Raw genomic sequence first — 19,904 nt, forward strand, 5'->3', positions numbered from 1 at the left:
GGATTTTTACTCATGAATGATTTTCAAAGCTGATACTGTCCCCTTGGCTGCTCACACATTCTCAAGAAGTGGGGACAATTTTTTTTATGATCCTGGTGAAGCAAGTACACAAAATTTCCCCCCAAAACTGATGTAACTTTCACTCTGTTATGTTACGAAGATGAAGCTTTACCTAATCTCAATTATTTTTCAAAAGTGAAACTATGTTTATTTCTTTGGTATTTTTTTTAAAAAAATTGTTTTGAGAAACACACATAACCATTTTCCAATAATGTATTCTTTTATGAATGTCCATAAATGGGGCTACCTCCAGGCCTATCTGATGACAGCACATCTGTGTGCAAACCAAGTGGACAAATGCACTCATCTAAGAGAGAAGGTTAAGGTTGACTTGCAAATTGTTGGTGTCACTGAGTCACAGCCACTTATGTTAAAGGGTGATAATCGGGAATTAAATTCAGACTAGAAATAGATGCCAGACTTAGAAGAAAAATGGGCTTGGGAGAGCGTATTAAGAAGTTGATGAGCCAAACTTATTTATAGATTTACAAGGCAAAGCTAGAAAAAGCCTGGTAGACTAAGAATTTCTGAACACATAGAACAGTCAAGCCAGCTCATGTGATACACAGGAAGTTTTCTGCAGAACCAAAATAGAAAAGACATGTTACCCTCAGCTGCGCTGCCGTCCACGCGGCGCCTCGCGCTCTCCTCTCGGTCTTCATCTTCCGAGGTCTCTACTTCCTGGATGACCATCCTTTTCCCTTTGCTTTGGGTCTTAAGTGCAGGTTCAGAATTTTTCAGATCTCTTTCAACCTCTGACAAGGTTTTCTGCAACATAGTTAAGGAAAATGTTTTCCTTTAATAAAAAAAAATACAACCTTTTTTTGTAGGAAAGAATATGAAAATATTTAAAAACTAATCAAGATAACTAAGATAAGGCTTCTTTTGGTGTCAAGTCTTTATTTCTTTACCAGAACAACTTGACTCCTTTCTCTGATTATAATCATATATGCCCACTGTAAAAAAATAAGAATAACAATCATAAAAATGAAATTAAAAGATCACTTAAACTCCTGCCACTCAGATATCACTATGGACGTTCTAAGGATATGTTTCTTTGCACTGAGGCACACAAAGAGGTAGTTTTATACAAATGAAATGACGCTGCCCATGCTGTTTAGAGTAATGTTGAAAGTTCTTCAATAGTTTATGCCAAGTAGAATGAAAAACGTACCTATCAAACCATTCTCTTTCACCATCTCATTTTTAACAGCTTTATTGAGATATAATTGATACAAGCCTCATGTACGTACAGTGTACAAGTTGATGGATATTTTTTCCTAAGATTTTATTTTTATTTATCTGGAAGGCCAAGTGCCACAAAGAGAAAAGGAGAGGTGAAATCTATCTACTGGTTCACTCCCCAAACGGCCACAATGGCCAGGGCTGGGCCACAGTGTCGGGTGGCCCACATTCTCTTGTGAATGTATATTCACTCTCATTTTTAAGTAAATCCTGCTCTCACTTCTGCATGATATTTATGGCCCTGTTTTGAATTCTTATCTTTGTGGGGCAAGAACCTGGAAAAAAAGTTGAGATCCTTATGCCCGTGACAGTGTCATTGTAACTCTCAAGAGCGGCAGTACCTGCACATCCTCATCACCTCGCAGGATCGGCCTGCTCACAGCAGCATCTCACTGTGGCTTTAAATCGACATTTCCCTAATGACTAATAAGCTGCTTTTCAGATGCATATTTTCCATGCACACGTCTCTTTTGGTACACTGTCAGATAAAATATTTGGCTTACTTTTTATTTAGCCATTTGTTTTCTCATGATTGAATTTTGAGAGTCCTTTGTATAGTCTTGATACAAATTCTTGGTTGGATACGTGATTTCAAAATATTTTCTTCCGCTCTGTAATTTCCTCTTTATTATGCACATCTCTGAACTAGTTTATTTTTGACAAACTGTACTGAAGTCCTAGGTACAGCTTTTTTCCTAGTTGTATGAAAAGCATGCATTGTTTCACTCTAAAGACCTTACTAAGGCCAATTACCACTCTCCTCCCCTGGCCTTTTTTTTTTCTATTGTTTTGCTTTTACTTTTTAAAAAAATTTACATAAGGGGAACAAATTTCATATGTTTCATAAATATAGTTTTTTTTTCTCTCTCTCTCTCTTTTTTTGGACAGGCAGAGTGGAGAGAGAGAGAGAGAGAGAGAGAGAGAGAGAGAGAGAGAGAGAAAGGTCTTCCTTTTTGCCGTTGGTTCACCCTCCAATGGCCGCTGCGGCCAGCGTGCTGCGGCCAGTGCATTGCACTGATCCGAAGCCAGGAACCAGGTGCTTCTCCTGGTCTCCCATGCGGGTGCAGGGCCCAAGGACTTGGGCCATCCTCCACTGCTCTCCCAGGCCATAGTAGAGAGCTGGTCTGGAGAGGGGCAACCAGGACAGAATTCGGTGCCCTGACCAGGACTAGAACCCAGGGTGCCAGCACCACAGGTGGAGGATTAGCCTATAGAGCTGTGGCGCCAGCCCTAATATATATAGTTTTAAGAGCATAATGATACTCTGTACCCTACCCTCCCTCCCTCCAATTCTTCTCCTTCTTTACTTATTTTACTTTTTTTATAATGAAATACTTTCAATTTACTTTATAATCACAAGTTCAGCACTCCACTAAATAAAGTGTTCAACAAGTAGTAAGTAGAAAAACCACTGTTCCTTAAGAGTATAGACAAAGGCTATAATTCATAATAGCTAAGATATGGAATCCAACCAGATATCCATCAACTGTTGACCTGAAGACCATTATGCTTAGTGAAATAAGGCAGTCCCCAAAAGACAGTATATGTTTTCCCTGGTTTGAGATAACAGATACAGAGTACAAAAATAAATGTGATTAGGGGCCAGAGCAGTGGTGTAGTGGGCTAAGCCAATGCCTGTGGCACCAGTATCCCATATGGGTGCCATTTCTAGCCCCAGCTGCTCCTCTTCTGATCCAACTCTGCTATGGCATGGGAAAGCAATCAAAGACAGCCCAAGTGCTTGGGTCCCTGCACCAGTATGGCAGACCCAGAAGAAGCTCCTGACTCCTGGCTTCAGATTGGCTCAGCTTAGCCATTGCAGTCATTTGGCAAGTGAACCAGCAGATGGAAGAACTTCCTCTCTGTCTCTCCTTCTCTCTGTAATTCTGCCTCTCAAATAAATACATAAAATCTTTTTTAAAAAATGATTTATCTTTCCACTCAACAGTGTCTTTCACAGAGAGACATTTTAAGCTTGTGAAGCCCAACTTGTCTACTGTTTCATTTGTTTGTTTTTATTTTTTAAGGAACACAAATTTCATAAGTACAACTTTAGAAACACAATTATTCTTCCCACCATACCCGCCATCCCCTCCTCCCTCTCCCCTTGCCAGTCCCATTCTCCATTGAGATTGTACCCAGAAGACCAACTCTATGCCAAGTAAAGATTTTAACAATTTGCACACACACTTTCACACACAAAACTGTTTGAGAACTGGTTTTACAGTTAACTCTCAATACAACTCACTGAGAACAGAGGTCCTGCATGGGGAGTTAGTGCACAGTGACTCTTGTTGTTAACAATTAACACTCTTATGTAAGATGTCAGTGATCACCGGAGGCTCTTGAAATGAGCTGCCTAGGCTATAGAAACCTTTTGAGTCCACAAACTCTGTCAGTATTTGGACAAGGCCATAAGCCAAGTGGAAGTTCTCTCCTCCCTTTAGAGACAAGTACATCCTTCTATGATGGCCACTTCATTCCACAGGGGTCTCACTCACAGAAATCATTCATGTAAAACATTTTTTTGCCAGAGTGTCTTGGCTTACCATGCCTAAAATGCTCTCACAGGCCTTTCAGCTAGACTAGGAAGCCTTAAGGGCTAATTCTGAGGTCAGAGTGTTACTTAAAGCAATTGTCATTCTATGAGTCTGCTATGTGAACTGCTTCCCATGTTGGACATTCTCTCCTTTTTAATTCTTTCTATAATTATTACTGGGCACTTGATCCTATTTATATGATCTCTTTAACACTTAATCCTATCTATATGTTCACTTTAACACTTAATATGATCACTGTACCACTTAAGATGGCATTTTTACCACCAATTTTAATGGGATTTGGAGTCCCATGACAAATTTTGAAACTGTACACGTAGAAGTAATTCCATAGTAATGTATGCAGAACTATACAGTCTAAAGTTACAAACTTCCTCCTCCCTCTCTTACTCCCACTCTTTTTAATTGAGATCTATTTTTCAATTCACTTTAGACACATATGATTAACTCTATGTTAACTAAATAGTTCAACAAATAGTAAGAAGGAAAAAAGATGAAAAAACAAACAAAAAAAGAAAAGAAACTGTTCCTCAGCAGTCAAGACAAAGGCAGCTCAAGTCATCCCTTCTCCAAGTGTCATTTCACTAATACAGATTTAGTTTTAGGTTCTCTATTAGTCCTCACAGATCAGGGAGACTATATGGTATTTGTCCCTTTGGGCTAGCTTATTTCACTAAGTATGATGTTTTCCAAATTCATCCATTTTGTTGCAAATAACAAGATTTGCATTTTTTTCTTTTTTCTTTTTTTTATTGCTGTGTATTACTCAATAGTGTACATATCCCATAATTTCTTTATGCAGTCTTCGGTTGATGGGCATTTAGGTTAATTCCATGTCTTAGCTATTGTGAATTGAGCTGCAATAAACATTGAAGTGCAGATAGCTCTTTTATTTACTGAATTCACTTCCCTTGGCTAAATTCCCAGAAGGGGGATGCCTGGGTCATAAGGTAGGTCTATATTCAGATTTTTGAAGTATCTCCATACTGTCTTCCATAGTGGCTTTACCAGTTTACATTGCCATCAACAATGGATTAGTGTACCTTTTTCTCAATATCCTCGCCAGCATTTGTTGTTTGTTGATTTTTGTATGAAAGTCAATCTAACAGAGGTGAGGTGAAACCTCATTGTGGTTTTGATTTGCATTTCCCTGACAGCTAGTGATCCTGAACATGTTTTCATGTATATGTTGGCCATTTGGATTTCCTCTTTTGAAAAATGTCTATTTAGGCCCTTGGCCCATCTTTCAACTGGATTGCTTGTTTTCTTTTTGTGGAGTTTCTTGATCTCTTTGTAGATTCTGATTATTAATGCTTTATCAGTTGCATAGTTTGCAGATAATTTCTCCCATTCTGTTGGTTGCCTCTTCACTTTCCTGACTGTTTCTTTTGCAGTACAGAAACTTCTCAATTTGATGTAATCCCATTTGATAATTTTGGCTTTGAATGCCTGTGCCTCTAGTATCTTTTCCAATAACTCTTTGCTGTGCCAATGTCTTTCAGGGATTCCCCAATGTTCTCTAATAATTTGATGGTGTTGGGTCATAGATTTAGATTGGTAATCCATGTTGAGTGGATTTTTGTGTAAGGTGTAAGGTAGGGGGTCTTGCTTCATACTTCTGCATGTGGAAATCCAGTTCTCCCAGTACCATTGAAGAGACTGTAGTTTGTCCATGGATTGGTTTTAGCTCCTTGCTCAAATATAAGTTGAATGTAGATTTTCCTCCTTTACCTTTTTCAGTGGTGACCATTTTCCACGTTTCTGTGTGCAACACATCCTTAAGCATCTCTTGTAGGGCTGGACAGGTGGTGACAAATTCTTTCAATTTCTGTTTGTCATGGAAGGTCTTTATTTCACCTCCATTCATAAATGAGAGCTTTGCAAGGTATAATATTCTAGGTTGACAGTTTTTTTCTCCTAAGACTTGGACTATATCTCGCCATTCTCTCCTAACTTGTAGGGTTTCAGCCGTGATTCAGACTCAAGAGCCTCTGAAAGTAATCTGCGTTTCTCTCATGCACATTTTAGAATCTTCTCTTTATGTTTTACTGTGCTTAGTTTGATTACAAAGTGTCGTGGTGTAGATCTTTTCTGGGCATGTCTATTAGGAGTTCTATGTGCTTCCTGTACTTGAATGTCCCTTACTTTCTCCAAATTACGGAAGTTTTCTGTTATTATTTCACTAAAAAGGCCTTCTAATCCTTTCTATCTTTCCATGCCTTTAGGAAATTCTAGAACCCATATGTTCGGTCATTTTATAGTATCCTGTAGATTCCCAACATTGTTTTTTTAGATTTCTAATTTTCTCTTCTTATCTTTGGTTTGTCTGTATAATTTCCTGTGCTTTGTCTTTCAAGTCCAATATTCTTTCTTTTGCTTCACCAATTCTGTTTTTAAGGCTCTCAAATGCACTTTTTATTTGTTCTATTGAATTATTCATTTCATTTTGATTTCTCTTTAAGAGCTCAATTTCATGGGAGAAATTTTCTTTCATGTCTTGTACGTATTTCAGTAGTTCGTGCATTGCTTCTGATTACTTCTGTGTAATCTTATGATAAATTTTTTGAATTTCATTTCTTGCATTTCTTGCTTCTCATCATCTTCACAATCTAGTATTTAAGTGTCATGTTCTTTCAGAGGTGTCATGTTGTCTTCCTTATTCTTGATTCTTGAATTGGTGCATTTGTTGTTCGGCATTTATGGAGATACTTGTTGGTTTTTTTTTTTTTTCTTTGCTGTTGTAGCTTTTATCTTTGTACTATGACTCTGCAGATATGTGGAAGCTCTGTGCAGTTCTCTAGGTTTAAGGGTGTGCCTAAGGTGACACACCCAGGTTTGGTGTGGTAAATCTCTCTTTTTTTTACATCAGAAGGGAAATTTATTCTGCTCAGCTGAGCGCCTCTCCTCAAAGGAGATCAGTGCCTGAGTGCTAGCCCCAGTGGATATAATATTCATCTGCTCTGTCCCAAGGATCAAAGAATCTGCGCAGTCCTCAGTGTGAGTTCAGACTCCCCAGCAATGTCTCTAACCAGGTATCCAGGAAGCCCTGAGTGTCTGTAGTCTCCCACTGTGACTGCTCAATATCCCAGCCACACCATGAGTCCTCACACACACCTTCAGTTTTTTTTTTTATAGTCATGGTACAGAAGCCTCACACAGTCACAAGCCCCAGGCCCCCTGTTAGTTCTCCCCACCAGAGTCAGGAGTCAGGAGTCAGGAGTTTCCACTTAGCCGGTTGCTGGACACAGACACGAGCTGGCACAGCTGTTACGTATGTCCAAAATGGTGCCTGCTCTATTGGCTTGTTACAGGATGCCATTGTAAAGTGATCAGAGAGAGAGAAGCATGTCCATCCCATCGTTTTTCTTTCTTCTCTAGTTTGGCAGGTACACAATCCCCCACAGGGCTCCAAGATGGGTTCCCTCTAGGCTCTTCCTGGCTGGGGCTGCTGTGGTCTGGTCTCACTTCAGTCTCCGACACTGGTGCATAGGCTCTCGGCTGCTGAAGTCCCGAGCCATGGGAGCCCACACCCTCCACATAGGTCTACTGTGTCCCTCTAATTTTGGTAGAGTTTCCTCTGCTGTTTTCTCCCTAACTCTTCCTTGAGACTGCACTCTCTACTTTTTTTAATCTACCTTCTCCTAGACTAGAGCAGTAAGCTCTGCCATCTTGTAACCGCCCCTCTACTGTTTCTTTTATGGACTGTAATTTCCATATCCTATGCAGGAAACCAAGGTCACAAGGATTTTATCCTGTGTTTTCCTCTGAGCCTTTTAGTTTAGGTTTTATATTAAAGTATATGATCGACTTTAAGTTAATCTTTGCACATGGTTAAGATAAAAATGTATTTGGATAAGGCCTAAAGGTTAATACATAAACATGAAATTATCTTGGTAGTAAAATCAAAGGTGATTATCTTTGAAGTTTTTTCTTTAGAGTATTGCTATAGGGGCTGGTGTTCTAGTTAAGCTGCCACTTGATATACCTGCTTCTCAAACCAGAGTGCTGGTTCAAGCCCTCCACCACCTTGCTTCCAATCCACCTTCCTACTAAAGGGTCTGGGAAGCCCTGGATAATAGCTCAAGTGCTTGAGTTCTTGCCACCCACAAGACAGACCAGAATGGAGTTTCAGGCTCCTGGATTTAGCCTGGCCCAATCTCAGATATTGTGGTCATTTGGGGAGAAAACCCATGGTTGAAAGATTTCTTTCTCTCTCTTTCCACCCTCTCTTTCTCTGAACTACATACATACATACATACAAGAATATTGTTACACTAACTTTTTAATAACAGAGTATTACAGAAAAAAAATATTCTGGAGAAAAGAGATGTTCCAAAGCCAGACTCAAAGTCTAATCCACTGAAATGCCAGCCTGACAAGTAACACAAGGGGTAGATGTGGAAGGCAGGTCTCCATGGGCTTCTCCCATCTCTGAGTACATTTCAAAGCTCCTTGCTCTCGGCTGTTTTGAAGGGTGCTCGTACTGAGAACAGCCTTGGGCAGCTGCACTTGCATTTCTCTGCGGAGGAGTGGGCACGTGTGTGAGCTCGCCAGTATAACCATGTTTTCGTCTGGAGCACAGGTTGGGCAGATTTCTTTACAGCCCATCATAAAAGATGGGAGTTGCTACACTTCTGATTCCTCAGTTGTCACTCAAACCCAGTGAACAAACTATCTCCATCTGAGCCACTCTGGGCCAGCCCTGAGGGGCATAGGACGAGGGGGCCCTACGAAGCTCACAGCTTGGTGGGCCAGGAGAAATGCAGTCTTCTGTGCCTGCCCCAGGCCACCTGATTCATTTCCCCAAGGGTAACATGGCAGGACCATTCTTGACGCTTAGCTCTCCTCTTCAGGCCTTGATTTACTGGGGCCCTTCTGCGTGTGTCCAAGCGGTCTGCTCAGTGAGGAAGAACACCTTTCATCCGTACTACACTGACTGTACTAGCAGCAGACAGAAACGCTCTGCTATGGCCCTGAAGCTCACCCAAGTCCTACCTAGGAAACTTCTAGACCACTCTGCAGAATAAACTGTGATGGGCTCAAAGGAAAGCATGACCTACAACACTGTAAGGGAAAATGAAAAATTTGCCCTTCAGAGGTAGGATTATAGTTTGGGACAATCTTTAAGAGCCTGTATTCTTCCAGGACAAATAGATATTAACATCTGGGGATATCTGGGATATACATGCTGTGACTAAATCCTCCACATAACTTACTCAGCAAGACCAAAACTATTTTGGGACTGGTGTGATGGTGCAGCAGGTTAAGCCACCATTTGCAATGCCAGCATCTCATATCAGAGTGCTGGTTCAAGTCCCGGCTGTGCCTTTTCTGATCCCGCTCCCAAGCAGAGGAAGATGGTCCAAGTCCTTGTGTCCCTGCCATCCACATGGGAGAACCAAAGGAAGTTCCTGGCTCCTGGCTTTGGCCTGATTCAAGGTCAGCCTTTGCAGCTTTAAAGGAGGAGTGAACCAGCAGACGGATGGTCTCTCTCTGTCCCTAGCTCTCTGTCACTCTGCCTTTCAAATACACAAGCAAATCCTTTTTTAAAACAATTGATACAATTGTAACATAAACACAGAAATGGCCAACTACAGAAGTAGGTGAGAAGTCACTTTGCGTACTTACCTTGGCCAAATCATTGTTGGGCTCAACAGCCAGTACTGTATTCAGATCATCTCTAGCTTCCTGGAGCTTGTTTTGGTGTTTATACGTGGTGGCACGGCGCAGAAGAGCTGAAAATTTACCAAAGTGAAAGTGACTTTTTTTTTTTAAAGATTTTATTTGTTTATTTGACAGGTAGAGCTACAGATAGTGAAAGAGAGAGAGAGAGAGGGAGAGAGAGAAAGGTCCTCCCTCCACTGGTTCACTCCCCAAATGACTGCCACGGCCGGCGCTGCGCTGATCTGAAGCCAGGAGCCAGGTGCCTCTCCCTAGTCTCCCATGCGAGTGCAGGTGCCCAAGCACTTGGACCATCCTCCACTGCCTCCCCGGGCCACAGCAGAGAGCTGGACCAGAAGAGAAGCAACCGGGACCAGAACCCAGCGCCCACATGGGATGCCGGCACCGCAGGTGGAGGACCAACCAAGTGACCTATTTTATACACGCTAGCGTAGGTATGACATATGTTGCGAGTCGAGAGTATAAGTAGCACAGAATCCTAGGCTGTAACTCTGCAGACCTGAAGAACACCACCTTCACGTTGTAGCACACACACCAAATGACAATGAGGTGGAGAGAAGAGGCTGCCTCGGGCGACTGGCCCTTCTAACCACCTGGTCCTCTTGCAGCCCGGGAGCCCGCCAGCTCCCAACCCAGGCCCCAGGATCCAGAAGACCGTCACTAAACAATAATGCTTCCCCTCTCATAATCGTCAGGGCATTACTTCACTCTGCTATTAAAACTCAGAGAAGCCCCTACTGAAGTGTAGTCTATTCCTGCCCAGATGGAGCTCAGAACATCAGTGGAATCTGGCCTGCATGCTCCACAATGCTGAGAAGAAGTTACTTAACACGGGCACGGGGGCGCCTGATGACCAAGTCAGCAAGGCTGGTTCAGAATTTGAGCACTTGGCATCAGATGTTTTTGGTAGGCTTCAAAGAATCTAATTAGTTAATACTGGCCATGAATACCTTTCTTGAACTATCATTACACAACAAGAGAACTTATATAATAAGCCCTTATTTTGTAAAGGATCAGGCTTGGTAATTCTGAAAATTGAGAAGTTTATATCTGCTATATCTTAATATGCTATTTTAGGGGCTGGCATTGTGGTGCAACAGGTTAAGCTGCAGCCTGCAACACCAGCAACACATAGGAGTCCTGGCTGCTCCACTTCCAATTCAGCTCCCTGCTAATGCACCTGGGAAAGTGATAGAAGGTGGCACAATTGCTTGGGTCCCTGCCACCCATGTGGGAGACCCAGATGAAGTTCCAGGCTCCTGGCTTCGGCCTGGCCCAGCCCTGACCATTATAGCCATTTGGGGAGTGAACCAGCAGATGGAAGATCTCTCACTCTGTCTCTCCTTCTCTCTTTGTAACTCTGCCTTTCAAGTAAGTAAAATAAATCTTAATTAAAAAAAAAAAAGATGCTGATTAGCATGTCCACATCCCACATGGGTGTGCCTGGGTTCAACCCCTGGTTCTGCTCCTAATTCCAGCACTCCTGGTTTTGTAGACACTGGGAGGCAGCATCAATGGCTCAAGTACTTGGGTTCCTGCCATCTACATGGGAAACGGCTTGAACTTATGACTCCTGAGTTTGTGCACTCTTTCTGCTACCCCCCCCCCCACAACTCCTGTTGCTGCAAGTATTTGTGGAGTGAACCAGCAGATGCTCCACCTCTCAAATAAATGAACGAATGAATAATTAAGAAATGAGAAAAGGGGAGCAGAATGTGACTTCAGGCTTAGACCATGACAAGACAGCCAGTCACTGGGGCAGGGATCGAGACAGGGTGCAGGTTTTTGGTAGAAAGACACAATCAGCTATAGACAAGTTGAACTTAAAATTGAACAATTTCTTATTAATTTGAAATAAATATGCAATTGTATCAATGGCCATCTAGATGGAAATGCCCACCAAAAAACCCTGGAAGGGTCATGGGTCCCAGTGTGGACTTATTATTTTAATATGTCAATAAAAATCAAAAACATCAGAAACGCGATAGTAAATTATACTTAAGGTTTTTGGATAACAATACAAATGAGAGTATGAGCTATTTCTCTTTGAAGACACATACATATATTTTACTTCATTTCTTGGAATTGTTAGCTACCTTGGTACAAATAATTAGGGGTTTAAACTCTGAGGCCGCCCAGTGGGGCTGGGGGTCTGTGGGGCCCTCAGATATAGGCAGTATGTTCTTCACAAGCAAGCCGTCCGCTGTGGCAGGAAAGCCTGTCTCCAGGCCAACTGGCATTTCCCCACTACTGTGCCGCACGTGTGACCTTGAGGCTTTAAATCACACGCAGAGGAGGGGGCTGAGCCCCTAAGGGGATGGACAGTCTCTAGGAGACCCCCCTCCCACCTCCATGAGCCCCAAGCCAATCAACATACATATGTAAAACCCCTGTCCAATGGGCACCCCCACCGAATGACCCAATAGAAAAAAAAAAAAAAAAACAGTAATGCCTTAAAAACCCGGGATACTTCCTCAAAGCCAGTGTCCCACGCGGGCACTCTGCCTGCCCTTCTCTCTGACCAGACGCTTTCCCTGTCGCTTGCCAATCAAATAAAAGTCTCTTTTCTAATAAACGTTTCTGTCTCTTTGCAAATTGTGTCCCGGCTTTTTATTTCTATACTAAGCTGTGGAAAAGAAGCCACGAAACTCGTTTTTGCAACTACCCTACCCTCTGCGACCGGTAACCAACTCCAAGTTAGGTGTAAAATGAAAAGCGACTTTATGAAGGTAGCAACTCACATATGGAATTTCCAGTTTATCTGAGACATTTTTAATGCAAGTGTAGTAAGTGTCTACAAATGGTTTTGGAGGGATCCTGCTGGAACTTTACAAGCATTCAGTGAGCATTTTACCCTTTATGTTTCCAGGTTCTAACTCCAGGGCCTTTTCACAATCCTGAAAAGCACTATTCCAGTTCTGCAACTTGATTCCGGCTTGCGCTCGGTTGTTATAGGCAGCTACAGTGGGAAGGGCTGAGATGCTCCTATAAAAGAAACACAGATTGGCAACCAACAGGCTTGAGGCAAACATAAGAACAGAGAGGAATTCAGTTGAAGTGGTAAATGAAACAATTATCACCCGTGGATGGGCTGAACTGGGTCCCCTCCAACTCCTCTGTTGAAGCCACAGCCCCGCTGTATCTCAGGCAGAAGTTCTACTGCGAGACAGGGATTTTCAGGAAGTTATTAGGGTGGGGCTGGCACTGTGGTGTAGCGGATAAAGCCGCCACCTTCAGTGCCGGCATCCCATATGGGCACCACTTCGAGTCCCGGCTGCTTTTCTTCCGATCCAGCTCTCTGCTATGGCCTGGGAAAGCAGTAGAAGATGGTCCAAGTCCTTGGGTCCCTGCACCCATGTGGGAGATGTGGGAGACCTGGAAGAAGCTCCTGGCTTCGGATCGGCGCAGCTCTGGCCATTGCAGCCATCTGGGGAGTGAACCAGCAGATGGAAGACCTCTCTCTCTCTCTCTCTCTCTGCCTCTCCTTCTATGTGTAACTCTGACTTTCAAGTAAATAAATAAATCTTTAAAAAAAAAAAAAGGAAGTTATTAGGGTACATGAGGTATGCGAGCAGGCTCCAAAGCAGTACAACTGGTGTTCTCGCAGGAGGAGGGTTTGGGGACACGGCGAGAACATATGAAGACACAGGAGAAAGGGCCTCACTCAGACAAGCTACGGAAGGAGCCTATGGAAGAACGCAACAGGGCTGTCCCCCGATCTCAGCCTTGCGGCCTCCACAGCTGGGAGAAAACACATCCTCCCGTGTGAGCCACTCAGCGTGTGGTGCTTGGTCAAGGCAGCCGTGCAGCCCCCGCTTCTACAGGCACGAGGTCAACATTTCTGCCGACGCCTAAATGCCCAGTTAATGGGCTTAATATGAAGTCAGGCTTCAGTAGTGACATGGGATTTAAACACTCATAGATCTCCTAAAAACCACCTTAGCTAATATCAAATATTAAACACATTTTTTGAATGATTCTTTAGAACAAAAAAAAGGGGGGGAGGGGACAAACAATGAAAACCAGTGTCCTTTATTCCGTTGGTACTGTGTTACCAGAAACAAATTAGGTTGCCAATACGAGTAGATTCTAACTATAGGGAAATGAGGTAAAGTAATCTAATCAATGGAATCTGATTGAAGTCAGACAATAGCCAATAGCGTGAGGAATACAGATGTTAAGACAGCAAATTTTGCTAGATCAAGGGCATGAAAACAACATAATTAACAAAGAGAAGAATTTAAAATCTACCTGGCTGGGGGCCGGCATTGTGGCACAGTGGGTTAAGCTGTCGCCTGCAACGCAGACATCCCATGTGAGTGCCATTTTGTGTTGGGGCTGCTCCCCCTGCCAACGCACCTGGGAAAGCTGTGGAAGCTGGCCCAAGTACTTGGGCCCCTACCACCCACGTAGGAGACCTGAATGGAGTTCCAGGCTCCTAGCTTCTGCCTGGCTTCTGCCTGGCCCAGTGGTGGCCATTCAGGCCTGTTGGGAAGTGAACCAGTGGAAGGAAGATCTCTCTTACTCTCTGTCTCTCTGTAACTCTTTCAAGTATTTATATATTTCAAGTAAATATATATATAATATTTATATATTATGTAAATATAAATATATACATGTGCACACACACTCTACTAGGCTGTTGCTTTTATGTCATGGAATGTCATGGAATAATGAGTACCTATAGTACTCATTGAATTTACCCAAACCCAGAGGAGGAATAGAAGATGAAAATGAGACAGTCATCAACAGGATCAATTTACTAAGATCACTGAAGACGAATGTAAAGAAGTCACACAGTAGGGAACACGAGACACAGAAGACACACGAGGGCAATAGGAGGACTTAATGCTGAGTACTTCCCACCGGCCAAGCACTGGGTGGTTTACAGACACAACATATCAAAACCTCATCACAGTCCACAGAGGAGACACTACTGCTCTTCCCAGTCTACTGATGAGATAACAGAGGCAATGGGAAGGCTGAGCAATCAGGAGCAGGCATCTGGCAGTGGTAAAGACAGCACTTGGGACACCCACATCCCATATCAGAGTGCTGGGGTTCGAGTCCTGGCTCCACTCCCAATGCCAGCTTCCTGCTAATACGCCCCCTGGGAGGCAGGAAGCGATGGCTCAGGTGGTTGGATCCCTGTCACTCATGTAGGAGACATAACTGGGTCCCCAAGGTCCTGGCTACAGCCTGGCCCAGCTCTGGATGTGTTGCGGGCATCTGGGGAGTAAACCAGAGGATGCAAGATGTCTGTTTCTCTGCCTTTCAAATATTGAAAGGTAAGCAAATTGAGGCAGATGTTGCAGCACAGAGGGTTAAACCTCTGCTTGTGATGCCCTCATCCCATTTTAGCATGCCGGTCCAAGTCCCAGCTCCTCTGCTTCTGTTCTAGCTTCCTGCTAACGCACGTGGGAGGCAGCATGTGATGGCCCAAGTGCTTGGGTTCTTATCACTGTTCTATTGAATCCTCACAGCGGCTCTGAGGTAGGCACTTTATAGCCTCAGCACACGCAGGAAACAAAGGCAGGAGAGAAGAGAACCTGCTGAGGTCTGAGCTCCTGCAACCATCACCAGTCTACTCAAATTCTTCAGCTATACGATTCCTCAAAAGAACATAAGAAAGCTTTTGTTCCCTGTAACAGACAAGAGAATCTCTACTGATGGAGGTTAACAGAGACAGAGAGACTAATATCAGGGCTGATATTCATCCAACTGACTTGGCGTTCAGCGGGGGGGGGGGGGGGGCGGTACTCTATGAATGATGCAGCAAATGGCTTCTTGACCTTCTACGTTCACTCAGATAGTCTGAGATACTTCTTTAGGGACAGAGACAACATTGAAAAAGCATATATATATATATATATATATATGGGCAATATATATATATAGGCTATATATATATATATGGGCAAGATATATATATATCTTCCTTGCAAAGGTAGAATGAAGATTATAAGAGTTCAGTTCTAAGACACCCTTAGTGATCCTTTAAGCACAGTTTGTTTGCAATGGTGTTTTAGGAATTTGGCCTGTTTTTCATAGATTATAAAAATTTCAAGGGTTTATACAACTATCTATTGACCGTCTTATGAACCAGGTACTTTGGGAATACAATGATATAAAAACTGCTGAGTGGGCTCTGCTCTCACAAAGCTTATAATACAGTTAGCATCAAACTCCACAAACTTGAATTTTACCTCTGACAAGTGCTATAAAGGAGAGGTAAGATGGCTATAAGATCTCATAAATTGGAGACTGGGGAGGAGTGGAGATTCAATCTATTGCAGGAGGTCAGGGAACACTTCCCCAAAGATATAATACATGGGCTAAGATCTAAAGGGTAAGTGAGAATTAAGTAGATAATGAGCAATCGCATTGCAGACATGTGCAAAGTCCCTGGGGTGAGAAGGAGCATCGTTACATTTCAGAATTCTCTCCACACCGCTGGACTGCAGAAACCAAGCTCTATCCCTCTGTGCTTTCTGTTCAATCTGTCTTACGTTATGTTTTCTCTGTAAAATAGGAAAGTTACATCCTCTGTTAAAAATAAGAGTGGGGTGAGAGCTTACAGATTTGAGAAAAGTATTAAAAAAACAAGATAAGTGAATTTATGAAACATCACAAGTATAATACCTTAAGTGATTCTGACATATTTAGCTCATTTATATTGTTTTGACCATTAAAACAATCATTTTGTAAAATGTTGGCAAGTTCAACCCACAGCAAACAGCTACTCACCTGGTGAAATACATCACAGCCTCTTCAAAATCTCCCGAGTTGAAGGCTTCGTTTCCTTTTTCCTTCTCACGAACAGCTAGAAGAGCCTTTTCCTTCTCAGTCAGACCTAGAAGTATTACAGACCTAGAAATAAACAAGTAGGCTTCTATCTTGAAGTCTTGTTAAATTTAAGTTTTATAACTGTTCTATGTGAAAACATTTAATATCATTTTTTAAAAGTTTAAACCCAAGAGTGCTTATTGTAACAGAAGCAGAAAATGGCCGGCGCTGTGGCTCAGTAGGCTAATCCTCCACCTTGCGGCGCCGGCACACCAGGTTCTAGTCCCGGTCAGGGCACCGATCCTGTCCCGGTTGCCCCTCTTCCAGGCCAGCTCTCTGCTGTGGCCAGGGAGTGCAGTGGAGGATGGCCCAAGTGCTTGGGCCCTGCACCCGCATGGGAGACCAGGAGAAGCACCTGGCTCCTGCCATCGGAACAGCGCGGTGCGCCAGCCGCAGCGCACCTACCGCGGCGGCCATTGGAAGATGAACCAACAGCAAAGGAAGACCTTTCTCTCTGTCTCTCTCTCACTGTCCACTCTGCCTGTCAAAAATAAATTAAAAAAAAAAAAACAAAAACAAAAAACCAGAAGCAGAAAATCATAAAATAAACAAAACCCCATTTTAGGGATATTTTTCTTGTGTTAATCATTCACAACTTTTGAGGATTTAGAATGTTTTTATAGTTGGTTCTGTTTTACCTGAAAGGTCCTCTATGGACTTCAAGTGAAAACAAGCTCTCATCTCTTTGTTTTGAGGCAAAAAGAAGAAAATTTGGGAACTTGGAGGAAAAAGAATATTGAAAAAAAGGAATGCAAACAAATGAAATACCATATGAAAAATTGGTCTATATTCTGAAATAGAAACCTATAGACAGGTGAATATTTGGGAGTCTTATTACATTTAAATATTTTAACTATTCATAAAACTAGGTAGCTAAAAAAGAAATGAATGGATTAGGGGTAGTCAACTCTGGGAGAAAATTCTAGAAAACTCCATAAACTTTCAATGGGAATCTGAAGCACTCAAGAGACTGTCTTCTAGGTTGACAGCTTCTATTGCAACTCAAGAAATGTAAGGACCACTAAACGACTCCTATGTTCCCCAATTACCTGATGTGTCTATTCTTGTCTCAATTTTAGACAGATGTGCCCTGTTGTCAACAACAATCTTTTCTTTGTAATCTTCGTCGATTTTTGAACATTCCTTTTCCACATCAAATCTTAAAGAAAAACAAAAAGTGGGGACAAGTAAAATACAAACAAGAAAACTTCTTATTGATTTTTTGTATTTGTATTATAGGAAAAATATCCTTTATTTGAAATGTTTGGCACCGGAGTGTTTCAGACTTTTTTTCAGATTTTGTAATATTTGCACATACATAATGTGATATCCTGGTGATGGGACCTAGGTCTCTAAACATGAAATGTTTTGTTTCATATCTAATCACATAGCCTAAGGTAATTTTATGCCAAAGTAGCATGGTGTGGAATGTTCAGTGCTTTAAAAATTTTGGGTTTCAGATTTTCACATTAGGGAAGCTCCATTTGTACCATGCCTTTGGATACATTTCCAGAAATGCATACTAGGTTTCAAGTCATCTGCATTTTCTCTTAAGCAAACATGCAATCTGGGGCCAGCATTGTGGCACAGCAGGTAAAGCCGCCACCTGCAGTGCCAGCATCTTATATGAGCACCAGTTTAAGTCCTGGGTGCTCCACTTCCCATCCAGCTCCCTGCTTATGTGCCTGGGAAAATATCAGATGACGGCCCCAGTACTTGAGCCCCTGCCATCTATGGGAGAGACCTGGATAGAGTTCTTGACTCCTGGCTTCAGCCCTAGCCAATGGGACTATATGGGGAGCAAACGAACAGATGGAAGGCCTCTCTGTCTCTACCTCTCTGTAACTCTGACTTTCAAATAAATAAATCTTTAAAAAAAAAAAAAAAAGTCATTGGCATTGGGGCCAGCATTATGGTTTACTGGGTAAAGCTACTACCTACAGTGCCGGAATCCAATATGGGCGCAAGTTCAAGTCCCCACTGCTCCACTTCCAATCCAGCTCCCTGTTAATGTATCTGTAGAAAGCAGTGGAAGATGGCCCAAGCTGTTGGGCCCCTGTACCCACATGGGAGAACTGGAAAAAGTTCCTGGCTCCTGGCTTCAGATCAGCCCAGCTCCAGCTCTTACAGGTGTCTGGGGAGTGAGTCAGCTGATGGAAGATCTCTCTCTCTCTCTCTGTAACTCTGCCTTTCAAATAAATAATTAATATTTTTTAAAAAGTCTTTGGCATTAAAAAACAAAAATATGCAATCAAGTGAGGACTTAGATATTAATCAGAACTGTTCACAACTTTGTTATTAAAATTGTGGCTAATTTTTCTCAATCTAAAATTTTTACACTATTTTAGATGAATATAAAGGTTCTATTAGTTATTTATATCAATAATAAAGAATGTAGCTTTGGGGCTGGCACTATAGCATAGTGGGTTAAGCTGCCGCCTGCAATGCCAGTATCCCATATGGGCACCAGTTCAAGTTCCAGCTGCTCCACTTTCAATCCAGCTCCCTGTTAATGATCCTGGGAAAGCAGTGGAGGATGGCCCAAGTACTTGGTCCCCTGTACCCAGGTGGGAGACCAGCAAGAAGCTCCTGGCCCCTGGCTTTGGATTGGCCCAGTTCCAGCCATTGTGGCCATTTGGGGAGCAAACCAGCGGATGGAAGATCTCTCTTCTCTCTAATTCTGCCTTTCAAAATAAATTTTTTAAAAAAGAATGTAGGTTTTTATTTAATGAAAAAAAAAAAACAAGACCAGTGTGCTTAGACAAGAGATTCTCAGCATTCTGCTAAACTAATCCAGTACTCTGAATATTTTAAGGTTTATAATATTATTTAAGAAGTTATAAAAGTGTTTTATGGGCCTGCGCTGCGGCTCACTAGGCTAATCCTCCGCCTGTGGCGCCGGCACACCGGTTCTAGCCCCGGTTGGGGCGCCGGATTCTGTCCTGGTTGCCCCTCTTCCGGGCCAGCTCTTTGCTATGGCCCGGGAGTGCAGTGGAGGATGGCCCAAGTGCTTGGGCCCTGCACCCGCATGGGAGACCAGGAGAAGCACCTGGCTCCTGACTTCGGATCAGCGCGGTACGCCGGCCGCAACGGCCATTGGAGGGTGAACCAACAGCAAAAGGAAGACCTTTCTCTCTGTCTCTCTCTCTCACTGTCCACTCTGCCTGTCCCAAAAGAAAAAAAAAAAGTGTTTTATGGTAGAGAATTTTTCAGTGGCCAATTTTATGTAGAGAAACACAAAACATACTTATCCCATTCTGCATAATCCCTTGGAATTTTCTTTTTAGTTGATCTAGTTTCAGAAGATTTTTCCTGGAAGAATAAAATGATTTACTTAAGATCACCAGGTTTTACTTTAAACGCAATGCATTGGCTTAAGATACACAAATGGAATGAATAAGAAAAACAGATACCCCTCGAGTTATAACAACTCCATTATTACAATAAGCCTAATATACAACAGGTAAGAGAAAGGATTTTAAATTTATAGTTAAATCTAGGGATCATCTTCAG

General features: G+C 42.5%; 1 protein-coding gene across 1 annotated transcript in view; it reads right to left on the bottom strand.

The window, feature by feature from the left end:
• Positions 1-19,904, bottom strand: part of SPAG1 (sperm associated antigen 1) — a 102,011-nt gene that overhangs the window by 56,268 nt on the left and 25,839 nt on the right. Inside the window, exons 4-9 of the mRNA XM_062189863.1 lie at positions 19,639-19,703; positions 17,441-17,550; positions 16,293-16,398; positions 12,400-12,530; positions 9,492-9,598; positions 669-828 (exon numbers count right to left, since the gene is read on the bottom strand). Of these exons, the coding sequence (XP_062045847.1) occupies positions 669-828; positions 9,492-9,598; positions 12,400-12,530; positions 16,293-16,398; positions 17,441-17,550; positions 19,639-19,703 (679 nt within the window). The remainder of the gene's footprint in view (positions 1-668; positions 829-9,491; positions 9,599-12,399; positions 12,531-16,292; positions 16,399-17,440; positions 17,551-19,638; positions 19,704-19,904) is intronic.

The sequence above is a fragment of the Lepus europaeus genome, chromosome 4, assembly GCF_033115175.1.
Source record: "Lepus europaeus isolate LE1 chromosome 4, mLepTim1.pri, whole genome shotgun sequence".
NCBI classification, from domain to species: domain Eukaryota; kingdom Metazoa; phylum Chordata; class Mammalia; order Lagomorpha; family Leporidae; genus Lepus; species Lepus europaeus.